The sequence below is a fragment of the Zeugodacus cucurbitae genome, chromosome 4 (assembly GCF_028554725.1).
Source record: "Zeugodacus cucurbitae isolate PBARC_wt_2022May chromosome 4, idZeuCucr1.2, whole genome shotgun sequence".
Classification (NCBI taxonomy): Eukaryota; Metazoa; Arthropoda; class Insecta; order Diptera; family Tephritidae; genus Zeugodacus; species Zeugodacus cucurbitae.
The window spans coordinates 17,807,152-17,823,726 of record NC_071669.1 but is presented as its reverse complement, the minus strand read 5'-3'; the positions used below and the strand labels follow the sequence as shown (position 1 = coordinate 17,823,726).

At 38.9% G+C, this 16,575-nt stretch overlaps 1 protein-coding gene across 2 annotated transcripts in view; it reads left to right on the top strand.

Annotated features, from left to right (window-relative positions):
• The window catches only part of LOC105215889 (F-box/LRR-repeat protein 16), a 173,397-nt gene that overhangs the window by 11,521 nt on the left and 145,301 nt on the right, over nucleotides 1-16,575 (top strand). For both annotated transcript variants that reach the window (XM_011190086.3, XM_011190078.3), the window contains exon 2: nucleotides 10,910-12,863. In XM_011190086.3, coding sequence (XP_011188388.2) covers nucleotides 11,553-12,863 — 1,311 coding nt within the window. In that variant the 5' untranslated portion in view covers nucleotides 10,910-11,552. The remainder of the gene's footprint in view (nucleotides 1-10,909; nucleotides 12,864-16,575) is intronic.

Below are 16,575 nucleotides of genomic sequence, written 5' to 3'. Positions count from 1 at the left end.
ATTCGCAGAGATCTGGTTACTGAGGTCTAATAGAATGCAAAAAATACTTACCAGAAGTTCATGCTATGGACATTGTCATGATGCTTCCCGATCTCATATGAATATGTGTTAAGCTCACTTCTTTGATAGGCTTTTTGTGGACTTCCTTTTTTGAATATCTTTAAAACCGTATTCGAACGTCAGACGAATTTCTATCTGAGTGTAAGCTGGTATTGTTTTTTCACTCTCATAAGTGCCACTTTATTTGCAGACAACGTTCGATCCAGAGATCTAAGATTCACTCAACCCACTTAACTTCGTTTGTCTTTCAGCAACAGCTATACGAAAGAAAGTACTAGAAATCCTCTGAACGAACATTCTATGTAACTTGTAGCACGTCTGTGGCAACAAAGAATACTATTCACTGACCACCATATTCCTTCTTCGTCCGTTTAGTGCGCAATCCACTTGAAGCAACACTGGTAGCCACTTAAAATGAAGACATTCCTGGCAGTTGATTGACGAGCTTGTTTGTGCACAGTTTGGTATATAAATACATTAAGTACATAGAGAAGTTTACATACTACATACGAAGAAAAAAAAATATTTACTTAAATTTTCTGCCAACTTTGTTGGCATACTTCTTTGTTTACATTCAACACAAAAAATCTGTAGTGTCTATATTTTGCTTACTCCTGTGGACTCCTCAAAGCGATTGACTACAAGAGCTTGTGTATTATAGACATATAAGCCCAAGTGCCTATATACCTTCCGACATATACTATATATGTACATGTCTATATCACATTTGCACACTAGCCTCCTTCATTGGTCCATTAGAAGGACAATTGTCAAAGTAGTTGGCACAAGTTCTTTCGACTTTCTTCCTCTGTACGTGTTGGGATTTCTACACAGGTACGAGTAAATTAAGTACTGACCCAGTGCAGAGAAAATCAAATTTACTTAGATTGCTTGCACAGTTGTTTATTATTTCATTTCATTTACTCTTCTAATGGCAAAAATGCGTAATGGTTTCTTTGTGTACCAAAATCGTAAAAGAAAGTTTTGTGTGCTTGCAGAGTTGGAAAGCTTTGAAAGAGTTGTGCATTGAAGAAACTTTGTTATCATAGAGATAAATAAGTTTTATTGCATTGAAGTTATATGGCACGTGGCATATTAGAGAGACTTTTGTTGACTCTCATGAGTTCTAAGAGATCTGGATATTACCATCAACTGTTTCCATAATCTGTTTCCAAGACGTTTCAAATTATCTATGGAGGAAGTACATACAAATGCATACATCTTACAATCTTTTTTCGAAGACAGATACTCATTGGTATCATATCAGGCACTAAATAGTGAATCAGTACTCAAATAAAGCTTTCACCGGTTAGAGAGCAGATCTTGACTATAATAATTCTGGTATCATCGTCTTGAGTAAGGCAAATTAGTCGACGTAACTCTGGAATAAGACCTTAGATTAAGAGTTGGTTTTGTATTTAAAGCCCAACGATCTTCAGAGGTGTTATTCCGAGCCCGAGGAGTTATGTCCAGCTCTCCGCTGCTGTGGTCAGCGGGTCTCCATGTCTGCCATAGAGTTTCTACAACAAAACTAAGTGTTAGTGATGTGTCTGTGAGTTTAAGAGAATCAAGTGAGTAGTTTCCTGGTTGGGAACCACTGATTTAGAGCTCTGGAATTCTGGAGTTATGGAAATTCATTCGGATCATGCGGAGTATTTTCGTAGCAGATGAACGAGGTCCTCACTATAAAGAAACAAATGTTAAGGATGTCTCTCCGTAGAAGAGAGACCATTGCTGAGCTCGGTAGAGTTGTCATTTCCCTTTAAAAGTGTCCTACATATTCCAGCATTACAAAGTGTTAAATTTGTTAGAAAAATTACTCTCGTAATCAACAACAACTATTATTGACTGCGGAATAACATTCCTTGCTCGTGAACTCCTCGAACCTACAGCGCCACATATCTCATATAGTAAAAAAACTCCCCTCCTTTGATATCCTCACTGCTCACAGTTGCATACCCAATCAGTTGTTGTTAAAGATGACGATAAAGCAGGAATTGTGAAAGCAACAAAGAAATTCTGAGAAAATTGACGCTGTGCGTTAGTGTTTGGTGCCGAAAAAAGTGGCTCACTGTAATCCCATAGAGACTTGTCAATACAGTTCGTTGAATCAACCATTCACCAATTCATTTGTACAGCCAATTCACCAGCTGAAAGCCGGTAGTTAAGGTAACAACGGTATGGGTCAACTTTAGCTGTTAAACAAACAAGCTGAAAGCCGGATTGAATACATAATACTCGCACTGAATGCAAGTGTGGCGCGTAGAGGCGGGCCGGTGTGCAGGTGAGTGTCAGAAAGTGTTGGTTGTGCAAACTTTGCTGTGGCTTATCATTTGATGTGGACAGTTAACTGGCGATTGGTTTTCGAAAATTTGATTTGTAGATTTGGTAGTTTTATGCTCAAGGTTGAATTCTTGCATAAGGGTGTAATAGTTTTGTTTGGATTGTGGATGTAAGGGCAGTTTGATATAGTATACGGTATACAGTATAGTTTGATATAGTAGTATACTTATATCATAGTGCTATATGTCTTAAAGATAGGTTGCTAGGCCAGAATAATAGAGTTTATATATGAACTATATCCAGAGAACCTCAAGGTTCTATTTCATCATACAATTTTAGGTGAAGATTTCAATTACTTGGGTCCTATCAGGAAGGTCTCAAGATCACTGGTATTGATCTCCAACTTTGAATCCTAATTGGAATCTTTAATTTTTTTTAATTCAAAGGCTTCCCAAATCCATATTAATACTGAAATATCCTTCAGATAACCTGTCCCAAAAAATTCCCATGAGATGTTGTCCTTAATGGGTTCGGAAGTCCAATACGGCCTACTGAGATCCACTGTTACAAGAACTTAGTATTTTTTATGTCAGTCAGACACTGAGATCCATTGAAATGAAAATGTTGTGTTCAAGCTCCACCAAAAACACTTCGGCTGTATCCGAAAGCCAGTAAACTGAGTAGGGAGTGGTCAAATAGTACTATCTCATCTCAGTATGGATTGTAACTGTATACAAACGAATGCGTTGTAAGATAAACGGACCGGTTAAATTCTTAAGCTCTACCTCACCCCATGGAAAACCGTATTCATTCTAATGCTGTATAAACGAAAGCCGGTTAGGTCTGAGTCATAAGCGAAAATTGTAGCTTAGTCAACCTAAGGATCTTATGACATAATTTCATAACCAAACTTTGCCTCGAAGGATTTCACAGTTCATCAAGTTCACTTTATTATCGTCCTTATAGCAGTGATTGGGAGGAAAACAGGCCAAAAATGTTCCCTTAAAGTCTAAACCAGAACTAAGAGTTGTGGTTTCGTTACTTTGAAGAAGTTCCTGAACTATTTCTGAGGTAGATTCGACCAACAGACGTCCGGAACCCGAACAGTTATTGTATTGTTCTAGTATTTAATGTTGATTCAGGAATCCACAATTGATTTAGGAAGGCTTCAGATGGATCTTAAAATCCATCTCTTTAAGAATAATTCAACAAACGAAGGACTCAAGTTCTTTTTTCAGAGCGAGACCTCTTCGGACCCGCATACCTAACTGATGTCGAAACTCAAATGAATCTAACTGGGAACTAGTTAAACTTTTTCAATTTCATTCGCATTTAGTACTTAGTTGTTTGCCTTCTCTCGGCAGTTCTGGGAATTCACGAATGCCTATCAGCAGCTAGCTTAACGCAATCGACTGAGTCACCTGAGACTGAGTGACTATGAGAGCTTAATTATGTGGCATGTGAAATGCTTTACACAAGCAAAATTGTTAGTTTAGTATATAGGCACGTGTATATACTTGTTTGCTTCTAAATCTGTACGCTTTGAGCATTGCCGAAAGCATGCAAGCTTACCGGCATAAAAATTATTATTAGTTATTATCTCATAGCATTTCCACAAACTTTTGCTCATTCATTTCTTTATTTTCTTCCTCATTTTATCTGCTTTATCACGCATTTTCGCCTTACAGCGTTCACATAAAAGACTTACCTTTGTAGACACCTATACACCTGTCTCTCGAACACAACTTAGCTATTTACTACAGTTATCTTCTGTGCTTTCTTCGTCTGTCATTTTCTATTTGCTTTGCTTGAGATTGTCGTCGGTTGATAATATACCAATTTGGTTAAGTGGCCCGTTGAAGCAATGTTTTTGCTTTTGAGGTTACTCATACCACACGTCGTACTCGCACATGCGGCGCACTCGTGCAGTGCAACGAACTTTATGAAACACTATTATTTATTTAGTTTTCCGCACTTTTTGTTGTTTTTGTTTATTTGCGCTTGTTGGCGTAAAGTAATGGTGAATGTGTCTGTGTATGTGACTTTCAGCTTTAAACTTGGCGTCGATGAAAAGCAGTCAAAAGGAAACGCCACATTTATATGCGAGCTTTTGTGTGTTTGTCTGTCTGAAATGGTTTGGAATTTTCGTTAAGTAAAATGGCTCTTCAGTGCCGCCGTTGGCTTTCATAAATATGCCGACTGTTGTTTTTGTTGCTTTTAGTTTTGTAGCTCTTCAAAATTTCACTGCTATGCGTCAGCAGCCAATATTGCCGCGGCTGGTCAGCTGGGTTGGTGGATATGGTGTTTGCGCTTTGCCCGGGCAATTAAAATGATGAATGTCTGTTATTTGCGTTGAAGCCTAAATGAAGTGGTTTCGTCATGCACTCGAGTTTTTTTTCTTTGTTTTGCTATTTTGGACAAATAGGCGCTTTGCTATGAACAACAACGAATGGGGAAGTGGAGCATGCTTTGACGCCGAAAATTGAAATATTTTAAAGTTTTGTGGGAACGACGGGAATTTTTTGATTTTAAAAATAAGATAAATATATGCAGAAAAAATGTGAAATCTTCAACATTAATTCTTAGTCAGGCTTTATTAGTTTGAAAAATTTATATAATTTCGTTTTTGAACAGAATTGGGGTATATGGAAACTTTGACTGGGTCTTTATGTAAACCCAGCTTTTCTATCATAATTCATCTCGCAAATCTCTGGGCTTTATTTGATTATCTTTCTGCCTCTTTGGAAATATATTAGATTACGGAATGTGGATTGCACTTCGACCCAAGGTCTATTGTGCCTCTCCAATTATCACAGTATACCATCTAACCTTTAAGAAATCATAATAGTATTCCAGGGCTGATGGAATCAACTAATTTATTTTCTTCGCGATCGCCGGGCAGTCAAGGAGTTAGTGCTCAGATGTCTTCGCTACTAGATCACAGAATCGGCATTGAACCGACGAATGGATTCCTAGTTTGTGTAGGTGGCACCTTAGTCTGCAAAGGCCAGTGTAAAGTGGCACTAGTTGTCTCAGCTTGTTTTTATGGAGCGCAATTAATTATTTGAATCTTTTCGGGTTATATTCTCTGAGAAACAGTTTGGATTAGCGAAGTCCCTGCAAAACAGCAGTTCCTACTTGATCATTCCTCTTCTTATGGACGGCTTCTAAGAACATGACGACCAACTACAATGAATGGCTCCGGCCCTACCTTTTTTGTCAGTTGTTCCGAAAGTTCATTACCTTGTATACCTTTATGTCCTGGTACCCAGATCAAGGTTAACAATATACAAATCTTGTTTAGTCTCGTCAAACCTAGTAAAGTCTTGTTGGCCATAGAACCTACTACCATATGAAGTGGGGTGAGGTTCAGGATTGCCTCCAATGCTGCTGTTGGACAAACGCGCATAGCACCAGTGATACATAGACAAGCCAACCGCTGCAAATTGGTCAACTGTTTCTCTACAGTGCGAGAGAGATCCTACCGCCACCGCTCTTTAAGTGGTTATAGTTTTAAAAATCATGGGTGTACATCCATCGCAGTATATACGGGTTATAACCTCAGGATTTCGCTGGTAGGCGTTTGCGCATAATTAGCGCTTTGGTGGCTTTCACAACCGCGGAGTCCAAATGCTTCTTCCACCTCAGTTTGTGCCCTTCTTTGGCACTACATCCCTGAGTCGGTCTGGGTCGAGCACATAATACTTCTCCAGTTGCCGCTATCCTATGCGAAGTTATGTAGGTTGTACATCCCCTGATCACACAGGCCCCTTGGTACTTGGTCCTTAAATTGGTTGCGTGGTAGCTCTTGCTTCCATTGTCCACCCATGGGTCTCGAATCGAAAGAGCTTTTCACAGCAGCACTGTCTGCCATACTTTCGAGATGGCTCAACCACCGTGTTCGTTATATTTTTATGCAGTTATATCCAGGTCACCGTACAGCTTATACAGTTCTTGGTTCCATCTCCTACGGTACTCCTCGCTCACGAGTACGACTCCATAGATATTGCGGAGAACAGTTCTCTCGAATGCTCCAAGTAACTTCTTATCTCGGTTTATCATCGTCTATTTTTCTGCGACTTATAAGAGGACGCGAATGAAATTCTTCATAAGTCTCACTATGAAGCATAATTTATTATATATATATGACGTAGTTCCCTAGATTCTGTGTGTGACCTCCAAGTACTTTGTTTTGAAGTCTGCTGACGGCTCTGTTGGTAACACCTAAGAGGTCAATGCCATCTGCATATTCCTGTAGCACTATTCCCAGCATTATATTGAAGAAGACTCATGAGAATGAATTACTCTGTCTAAAACCTCGTCTAGTATCGAATGGTTCGGGAGGTCCATCGCGATTTTGATGGAGCTGATAGTTGTGTTCAACGTCATTCTACATAATCCAAGTTTCGCAGGGATACCAGATATAGACATGGCGTCGAATAGGCAACTCCTGACACTGCAATCGATAGCGTTTCTGAAGTCGATTGATTAGGCACCCTAAAATTGATGATGGTCTCGTGCGCTATATAAATTTTTGCACAACTCTTCTGGAACCTATTGTATGTGGAACCTATTACTTATACTACCTATTACTTATACTATAATACATATTGCTTTTGACGTCAAAAACCAAAAAGTTGCGAATTTGGAAAGACGCGTTTAGTAGTAGCAGTGTTAGCTCCATCTTCAGTTTTTAAAATGTATCAGGACGAATTAAAGCTTCGTCTATCAGTTCTATTGATACCTTGTAATCTTCATTGACAATTTTTGAGCTCAAATTGAAAAGTATATGGAGGATTTTTTGAAAAACGTACTACTTTGATTGAGGACCCCAATAGAAATAGAAACTCATACAAATTTGACTGACAGTAGGTTATACTATATATATTTCAATTCATGTCAATATTTCTGAGAGAGTTGAGTTCTTGGTACCATATTGGTTGTACTTTTGTCAATTCCGCAATAATAGTTATCGAAATGGTATCTCAAATCTTTCTCACAAATTCTCAAAAAATAATGTTTGTATCTTTTTTTGATAGTAGAACTACAATAACAAACGAAATTTCGATTGCTATCATCCTCTAAAATTGTCGTTGGTTAAGAATCTTGTCATACAGCTCCATCTATTGGATGGAGTTGGATCAGTTTCACTGCGATATCTCCCCTTCCGAGACTTTTTAATAATCCTAAGCATTTTTCTACAATTTTCGGCAATCGTCTCCATCTTGAATCACACATTGGTTCCCTTAAAGCTTACCTAATATCCTTTCTTAGTCTCTTGCGACCTCTACTGTCTTGCTAACAGTAATAAATTGCCGTCAATGCACCTGGTTGCACAATTAATGTAATGGTCCACCTCAAGCAGGGCACCCCAAAAGTTTGCTTTTCAACTCTTCGCATATTTCACGCACTCATTTAATTTCTTTTGCCTACAAAACTTAATCACTTGGTCAAAAACTTGCCCAAATCTTCAACAACTACGTAAATAATTACAACAAAAATATGTATATACTTACTGCTACTAATTGCTGCCACAATCAGTTTGCAACTGAATTTTGCTTGAAATGCTTCATGTGCACACTTTTTTGCCTTGAAGAGAGAAATAAAGAAGGATTTTTCTCCTTTATGCTTCATGCATATACCATAACTTAGGCAACAATGTACTTTGCTACAGTCTCAGTAATTGCCACTTTCTGTAATTTCCGTTAAAGTTTATTACTTCCATTCTTTAGTTGCAGCGTCGCGCTAATTAACAGTCATAAGCGTAGAAATGTGAGGCATAATTATGAAAGGAGTGCGGAATATATGAAAAGAAAAAGAAAAGGAAATAAAAGAAAAAGCTTAAGCAAATAGAAATAAAAACTAAATGGAACGGAAGCACTAACCAAGTGCCCCTAGAGTCCCTAGAGTGTGGCAGCACCTCTCACACGCTTTATTGATGACTGGCGGCGACTTTAACGCCACAGCCTTGCCATGTCATGGTCCACAAACGTTGAAGTAATGAGATTTGTTATGAGAAAATATGAAACAATTCAAATCATTTCACTTGTATACGTATATTATTTGCGCCGACTGTAAGCAATTTCAATATGCCAGTCAGTCAGTCAGGTCAGGTCCTCGCTGCTTTAATAAAAGTTGCGCTATAAACATTTTGCTTTTCACTCAACACTCCTCTCCTCACCACTCACCTCTCTTGGCTCTCTCTGCTCTTTCCTCTTCTCTTTATTTATTTTCCTCATTGCCTTGTGCCGCATTTTTTATAATTCTCAATCACTTTTTGCAGCTGCTACTTTTATATATTTTCCACGCAGCACAATAGCACAATAAAATTGCATGTTTTCCCGCCGCCTTTCCCCTCATTACTCACATTTATTAATATGTATTTGTCCTTTGTTCAAGGTTTTTTCCTCACTTCAAATAATCTTGGTACACTCTTCGGCAGTTTATTTTCTGTTGTATTTCTAATTTTCAACTCATAAATGTTTGCCATGCACTTGTATGTCGCGAATGGCTGGAAAGTTTAGCCTCCGACAAATATATACATTTTGCTACACGTTGAGATTACATTTTATTAATCCAATAAAAATCTGTAAGAACAACGTGACTTGAAATACAGTTATTTAAGTGCTATTGTATGTTTTTAGTGCAGCTCATAAACTCATGCAGATTGACGCGCAGAGTTTTGTATTTGAATACGAATACTCGTTTCTAGGTGGCGATATGACTCTAGCACTTGAGTCACTCAACTCATGAAAACATGATAGAAATGGAGAGGCACATTGTAACTCTTAAGACATATCTTTTCACTCATCGGTCTGTTTAAAGTTTCCCATTTGTTCGACCTTACACTGATCTGGTACACCTAATCTGGTTTACACCTTCGTTCGAAAGCCTTTCAATACCAAATTGTCAAAATAGTCGAGTAGCGCCTTTGTAGCATATGTACCTCGGCGCAATCATAGGTGTGCTTACTGTACATTATTCGATAGGTATATATGCGTTGAGACTAGGGCTTAAACTGTTTGGAGGAAAGCGATGTTGGAATCATCTAAGCGTCTTCTCCTCCAACAGCCTTTATCAGACTGAGGTTGAAACACCTTGATAGACTCACCTTCGGCGAACGTAACGAATTTTCTAAAGTTGACATTAGCCGACTCAAGAAGTTTGCGTTTTGTCGAATCATAAAGGTCTTTCTGATCCATTAGGAGCTTTTTGGTATCATAAAGGAAAGCGCTTAAAACTGTTCAAGTGAGATCTTCTTGCATATGCAGAGATCTGTTTACTAGCCTAACCAAAAATCTCGAACGTACCATAATTTGATTTTGACTCTGAGGTCCTTCTAAGGCTCACTAAGTGTTTTACGTCTTCTAAGTAAAACTGTTAACAATATTGTTGGGAACCAGACGTGATTTTAAATTTAGAATCGTCTTATTTTCGTTTCGCCAAAGGTTTGGACAGACCAGATTTAGATGCAATAGATTAAAAATGGTATGTTCAGTTTTGTAGAATCAGAGGTCTAAATGCCAATAATGCATAGAAATGTGTAATGAACTTCAATCCACTTTTGTGTTGCACACGCCATACGACTTCTTCTGGAATGGTTGATACTGTAGTTCAATTGCTCTAATCTATGAATTTGTTCGGAATTAGCTGATTGTGATAGCTGGGAGTTTCATTAGCATCTGTATCTTCTATTTAAGGATTTTGTATCGGATTCATCTTCCTTACCGTCGTCTATAAGTTAACCTATTTGAAACGAAGATTATTTCAGGAAAATTCTGAAATATCCTGGACAACTTAAAAAGCCGATGTGTTAGACTTACAAAGATTAGATAAGGGTGTGTCGCGATGATTTGATCTTCTTTTCTTCGAAAAACTTCAGTTCTAGCCTTACCATGTGGGTCTGAACCCAATTTTACTGAGAACTAGAAACTACTTAGCCTTGTTATGGGTCACCCTGGATTAAAGGATATCCTTGAATTGAGATCGTGGTTGTTTTGGAAACTGCCAAGAGATCGTTGAACTTACTTAGGACCCAATCATCCAAGAGTAGACTGTATGAGAATAAAGGAACTCAGCTACTGATTTAGTAATAAGGAAGGGAAAATGCCTTTTCTTTCGAGGCTTTACTAATTCAACCGATTCCTCTTTGATGAGTCAACCTTAAAAATCTGATCAGGAAATGGCTGGATGTCTTCGAAAATAAGGTCAACCATCCTTTAATTAGACTTGAGTGCACAATTAGTGAAATGGACTTTACAATATTTGATACTAACGGTTGTTACAGCTAACTTCTTCAATTATTTTGTTCTAACTAAAAATAGACTTTATCGTAGCTTGCTATTTCTACTTAAATGACTTTCTTACTGCAACTGCAGTACAACTAAAGCTGTTTCTTGTCGTAACTGTACTTTTTATTGCGAAACAAAATCAAGTAACTTTCACCAACTTTATATAATACTAACACACTTATGTCCAACTTATGTGCTTTCTATAGAGTTTGCAAGAAAATTTCATGGACTTTTTTCCGTATTTTACTTATCTTTTCGTTTTTGTTTATTTCAAGGACACTTAAACAAATTGGATGCGAAAACGCTGCACGTGGAGCACAATAGAGCCGACATACTGCTGCTTGTATAACGGGTTTTAGTATATTTTTGAAAAAGGTTACGGCGACCAACGAACAAAAGTGGAGCGAAACTTTAACAAATTGCTAGCGGAATGCAGTGAACGTGTGTAGCATGAAAAGAACACAATAAAAGTGTGTGTGTGTGTGTGGCAAAAAGAGAGCGCAGAAAAGTGTGTTGCATGCAGCAATCTGTTGAGATTAGAGAACACACATGCGATGTGTTAGACTATGAATTTGGATTACGGTTGAGCAATTGGAAGGTATTAAAACCATTGTAGGACATACACACATATTAATACTAACGGTATAGTGTAAGAGAAGACTTGAATTTGTACTAGTGCACCAAGCAGGGATTAAAGCATACAGTGTTGCAGTGTCCTCGTCGACGTAGGTAAATGAGTGCGCATTTCGCCAACAAGAACCGCGCACTTTAACTGACTAAGCCGTGGTTGTGTCCACACACAACATTCCCCCCAGAAAAGGAGTGCGCATTCAAGTCACGCCATTCTACTGTCTGAACTCTTCTCCGCCCCGTGGTCGTTGAAACGCGCGCCTCAAAGTGCATTTATTCCAGCATACCATGTCCTCGATATCGGCGCAGGGCGTGGTCGAACGTGCGTCCGCTGAACTCTCGAAACGCATTAACGGCCTCGGGCTGCGTTCGAAGCATCATCATGGCAGCGGCGGCAGCTCCAATTCGTCCTCGTCCGCCTCAACACAATCCGCTACATCGTCGGGTGGCGGCAGTAGCGGCAAGACCTCAGTAATGGAACGTGTCACAAATGCACTGTGCGGCGGTGGCAATAGTAACAACAACAGTAACAATAGTAGTGCGAACAACAGTTCCAACAGCAATCCGGCTGCCACACCCGACAAACCGACACGCGGTGGCAGCGGCAGCAATAGCGGCGCACATACACCCACAGGTGGTTTGTCGACACCCGCTAGTCCAACGCTGCCACATAGCGTTATCATCGGTGCTGCCAGTAATATGCAGTTAATGCAGCAACAACAGACGGCGCCACAAGCACAACAACAACAGCCGTCACATCCGCACCAACATTCACAGTCGCCAGCGCCAACAACGCCAACACCGTCGCCGCATCCATTACAATCGCAGATTGCCAGTTCGACGCTGGTGAATTCCAATTCCAATATGCTGGTCGGTGGTGGCGGCACACCGCCTGTGCTGGGTCATCCATTGGGTGCACCGCCTGCGCCCACAGTCAACTCGATTGCCAAGCAAATGAATATCACCATACCTGGGCAGCCGCAATTCACCACTATGGGTTTGGTGGCCGCACAAAAATCGGTTGCCAATCAATCGGTGAGCGGTGGCACACCGTTGCAGTTGCGCAAGCAGCTACCCAATCCGCATCTACATCATCCGTATGCGGGTGGCGGCGGCGTTGTTGCAGGCGCTGCTGGCAGCGCTTCCAATGTTTCACAACTGGCCGCTGCCGTTACACAGTCGGCGTTGATACTGCACAAATACCCGCCGCCGATTACTAGCATTGAGGCGTTGTTGCTGGACGATCGTTTTTTGAATCGTTTTTTCCTTTACTTTTCCTCGTACGAACGTCGCTCGCTGGCGCAGGTGTGCATGAAATGGCGCGACATACTCTATCGCAGTCCGCGTTACTGGTCGGGCCTGTTGCCGACCCTACAATGTCGCGAGTTGCGTCAAATACCTAGCTGTGATCGTGTGAAGCTGTATAATTCGTTGATACGTCGTGGTTTTCATGCGCTCGCGTTGGTCGGCGCCTCGGATGAGGATGCGCTCGATGTGGTGCACTCATTCCCTTTGGCCTCCAAACATATACATTCGCTGAGTTTACGCTGTTCGTCGATCAGCGATCGTGGACTGGAGGCGTTGCTCGATCATCTGCAGGTGAGTTGTTATTTATTTTTCACTTAACAAAATAAAATTAAATATTGAATATCTCATAAGACTGGTTCCTTAAATTAGATATTTTAAAAGATTCTTCGAAATTGCATACAAAAATTATTATATTTAGAATTCGTTGTTTCTCTCGGGACCGAGATCATTAGAATATATATTTTTCGGACTCTAATATTACTCTAATATTATGTTTAGGTTTCAACGCTGATATGCTCAACGGAGATCACTGGAATCCCTCTCAGACAGTTGAAACACGGGTACTCCCAGACCTTTATCGACAAATCGCTTCGAATCTACCGCAAATCTATTGAAACGTCTATTTTCAAATCCAGCTAATGTTTAAAGCTTTAACATTAGATGTTTCAACCTCAGTCTAGTGAATGCTGGAGAGTAGTGGAGATGTTTCTAGTTCGCCTTCTTCCAGACAACTCAGACATTGGACGCTCATAAAAAGCAACATAGTATATCTCTTCGATAGTGTCCTATAAAATCTCTACAAGTTGAACCCTCTGAACTTCCGCAGTCTAGTGCTATAATTCAAGGGTCCAACGGCGACTCGACACGTTCCCAGTCTGATGATATACGAAAAGCTTACCCTTCCTTGAAAGCTCATCGCTCATTATTGATTTTTCTCATCAATTGTTCCTTTTCATTATTGTATTTCCTGGTTCTTTGTCGAAAAAATGATGGTTATATATATAATAGGAACAAGATGGAGAGATGGAGAGAATGCACGATAGACTATCATATATCAAGTTAAACTTTGGGTCATGCATTTATCCAAAACCCACGAGATCTGTCAGCCATAACATATATCTTGGATATTACAGATTGTTCAGGTATTGGAACTTCTCCAATAAATTGGTTAGAAACAAAAAAAAACTTATTAGGAATAGGAAGTGGACAGCAACCATCAACACAATATATAACCGATTGTTCAGATATCTGTAATTGTGCTATAACTTTCTCTACTACCTAGCTAGAGACACGAAATTTGGTGAAATTGAATTTGGTAATAGAAAGTGTATTGCAAAAATCATTGAGATCTGACAACATTAACATATGGCTACCATACAACCGATTGTTCAGATATGGGCTATAACTTCTCTAATAAAGTAGTTAGAAACACGAAATTTTGCAAAATGTACACTTATTAAGAATGGAAAATGAGCAACAAAAATTATCGTGATTGACCAACTATAAGATCTAGCTGTGATACAACCCATTGTTCAGATATGTGATTTTCTACTATAACTTCTACAAATTATTAGTTAGAAACACGAAATTTTGCAAAATGTAGACTTATTAAGAGTGGAAAGTGAACAAAATAAAATTATCGTGATTGAACCACTATAACTATCATACAACCGATTGTTCAGATACGTCAAAATCTATTATAACTTCTCCAAATTTTTGGTTAGGACCATGAAATTTTGTGATATGTTGAATGAAGCATGGACGGAAACAATCGTAACGATCGGACGACTATAACATATATCTAGCTCCCATACTACCGACAATATGTAAATTGAATATTTTTGAATCTTTTACGATGCTTTAAATCCTTAAAAAATAATAGACCAAATCTATTATTATTATTTTTCGTTTTTTACCAGAGTACCATTCAGTGCTCAACAAATTAAACTGAGTCCGCGCAAGGAGTCGTGCGGATAATATCGCGTCATTCCGTGAATTTTCACCTCAGCACAGTGCTATGACCTTTTGAGCGCCCAAGCATGAAGCTACACAAACACATACAAATATATGTATTTATAAGCGCTCATTTGCCCATTCAACTACATACAGAAGTACATTTAAGTACATAATTACTCACTTATTGTTTGCCTGCACGGCCACAGCCACAGCTATCGTCCAATGTTCAAGTATGTGGCATCAACTTGAAATATTTCGCCAAAGGCAAACAAGCGCAGCACACGCAGACACTCATACATACTTATTTAGGCGCTATAATGAGTGCTTGTGTAGCAATAAGTACGAATACACCGAATATATGCAAATATGCATGTGTTCAAAAAATAACGGGAATTTCAAAATTTAAAATTTTTCAAAAGTTCAATTGTTAAATAACTAAAGATTATGAGTGCTTGTGTACCAATAAGTACGAATACACCGAATATATGTAAATATGCATGTGTTCAAAAAATAACGGGAATTTCAAAATTTAAAATTTTTCAAAGGTTCAATTGTTAAATAACTAAAGATTGTCCTAAAAATCGAGTTTGAGAAGTGTATTGACGTTTGGAATTTTTTTTTTCAAAAACGAAAATTCCCGTTATTTTTTGAACACTTTTGTAAATATCTGCAAAGTGAAATATCTTTCGAGCATGTATATTTTTAGCGCTTATGTATGCATATATGTATGTTTGACTGTGTTTTATAGCCTGTTGGCGCATAATTTAATGGGTCAACATGTTTGGCGGCTTGTCATGCGCCGCTTTGGCCGCGAGGTCCTGCGGTCGACCAACACATCATTAACAAACACAGTCTCTGTGTGTGTGTGTGCGCTTGTCAGCTAACAAGGACGAACGTCCGCAAACCAGCCAGTTTGCAAATATTTGCGTATTAAGCACTTTGTCTACATCAAGCAAACATATGTATTTCTCTATATAACGGTGTATATATATGTATAGAGAAATATGTATTTTTTGTTCTTTCACACACACACATAGCATATTACCGCATTTTGCATTTACAATACGCATTAAAATTTCAACAAAAAAAAAAACAACAAAAAATGTGCAACCGGAAACCACCATTGGCTGTTACCCCACAATCACTGCAATAATAATAACAGTAACCAAGTGGCGTAGAAGCCTAGAAAAAAAAAAACGATGTTGCTGTGTTACCACAAAAGCTCCGGAAACGCGCTCAAAGCAAAAACAGGCAACGGCACATCAGAGTTCAGCTGTAATACGCGAGTACATGCGAAGGCCAGCATTTCCGGTCGCCATCAAAAGTTCTGCTGTCAAAGTTGTTTAGTAGTTCGTTGGCATAGTTTTTGTTGTTGTTGTTGCTGTCGTTTTATGATTTCAAGGCGCAAGCACTATAAAGAGTTACTTAACTTAGTAGAGTGCTGATTTTTTTGCGTACTGCTTTGTGTGGGCTTCATGCAAATGGGTTTTCGCGTTATTTTTCCATGAATTCTTAATTGTGGTGTTTCTTTGTGCCTAAACCTTGTTTAAGCATGTTCTTCGAAGTTCTATAATTGTAAATATTGAATGCATAGCCACAAGCGATTTGACCTCCGTCGTAATTGTGTGGGTAGTTGACATTGCTATCAATTTATGGGTTCAAAACTTGGATGTGCATTTTCGCAATTTTGGAAAATGACGATGACGATAACATGACGGTTAAAACATCGAACGAGTATTTTTCTGATATTTTAATTAATTAATTTAATTTGATTCCTTGTTTTTTAGCCACGCAGAAATATTATTCGAATTTCAAAAGCTGTATGTAGTGAGGTTATATTGAACCAGTGAAAATGGAATTTTGATTCGTTAGTGATTTAATCTGGAGCTGGAGTTTGTTCTGCTTCTCAAGCATTTAGTATTCAATTTCCAGTACTCGAGTCTGCCCAACTCTTGCCTCTTTACTTTATGTCCGTTCAAGTTGTTCAATTAGTTGTCCCAAATCCGTTCAACAGTTCATGTCTTTCTTTAGTTATTCCGTATTTTCT